This window comes from Debaryomyces fabryi, assembly GCF_001447935.2.
Source record: "Debaryomyces fabryi strain CBS 789 chromosome Unknown contig00402, whole genome shotgun sequence".
In the NCBI taxonomy this organism is placed as follows: domain Eukaryota; kingdom Fungi; phylum Ascomycota; class Pichiomycetes; order Serinales; family Debaryomycetaceae; genus Debaryomyces; species Debaryomyces fabryi.
Window position 1 is genome coordinate 1 of NW_015385826.1, and position 1,260 is coordinate 1,260.

At 32.5% G+C, this 1,260-nt stretch overlaps 1 protein-coding gene across 1 annotated transcript; it reads left to right on the plus strand.

The window, feature by feature from the left end:
* Positions 1-339: 339 nt before the first annotated feature.
* AC631_05982 (fungal specific transcription factor domain-containing protein) lies at positions 340-906 on the plus strand (the record flags this gene model as incomplete). Its single annotated transcript, XM_015614811.1, has 1 exon — positions 340-906. The coding sequence occupies one exon, from the start codon at positions 340-342 to the stop codon at positions 904-906; it is 567 nt and encodes a 188-aa protein (XP_015464361.1).
* Positions 907-1,260: the final 354 nt, after the last annotated feature.

Consider the following 1,260-nt stretch of genomic DNA (forward strand, 5'->3'; position numbering starts at 1 on the left):
GTACATGATGGCGCTACGGAAGCACCTATTTATCTTGATGACGAATTTATTACTGATACCAGTATATATTACCCTCCAATAGAAAAGCCCTCAGTTTTGAGCTTTTTTTCTGAGACTGTGAAGTTATATGACATTTTGGCAGAGATTTTAAGCATTTTTTATTCTGATAGTGGACCTGATTGTGTGGATTCCCTTGTAAGTATATTCAAATTTCAAGAAAGACTATATGATTTTCAGGATAGTATTCCAAACCATATTAAATATAGCCAAGGGTTACTCGAATCACCATATCAAAGGCAAAGTATTTTACTACATATTAGGTACTTACATTTGAAAATTATGCTTTACAGACCTGTTTTATTTCCAAAGAATAGAGACCATGTATCTAATAATGGAATAAATCGCACAGAATTATACATGTCCAGTCAAAGATCTATTTCCAAGTTGTGTGTAGAGACAGCCATGGACTTAATCAGCATGATCAGTAGGTATAGGTCGGCTGATATAACTTTACTTCCTGCTATATGGTACAACGTCTTTTATATTTATACAGCTGCATCTGTCTTATTAGCTGCAAAACTTCAACCTTGTTTACAGGATGATTTAGATAAAATAAAGTTCGAGTCGTCTTGGAAAATGATGACCGAACTATTATCTTCTTATAAGTCGCAGTCAAAATCTGCAGCTCGATGTTTGAAAGTCTTAGAGATGATGAACGATAAAATCAAATTCACTAGTCACACACGTTCTAAGCATGCATACTATCATCATCAACCAGAAGAAAATTATTCTACTCATAGTGAATCTGAAGTTCCTAATGATTTGCTTTATTCATTGATGTATGACACTGAAGGTCCTTTTGGAGGTCCATTTATCTATAATAATGAATTTGATCGAATTATATGATAATAAAGGCAATTATGTTCTTATAGTATGAATTATTCTAATAGATAAGAAAAGTAACCTCATCATGTAGTCAACTAACTATATCTTATTTTAAAATAACGTATGTAATTAGGTATTCACGAAAGTATTTCATCTTTGATGCTTAGGTATAATATACGACTAACCAGAGTCGTAAATATATTAAAATAAATACATAGTTCTCCTAGTTTTTCGTTCTAAGACCAAAGATATGAACGACAAACATATTTAAAACACCAAATATGACTACAAGTCCTACCATCAAACCCGCTGCACCTGCGTATTTAAGCCTCTCAAACATCAATGCAAAGTAAAATGGTCCAGTGAATCCAAAAA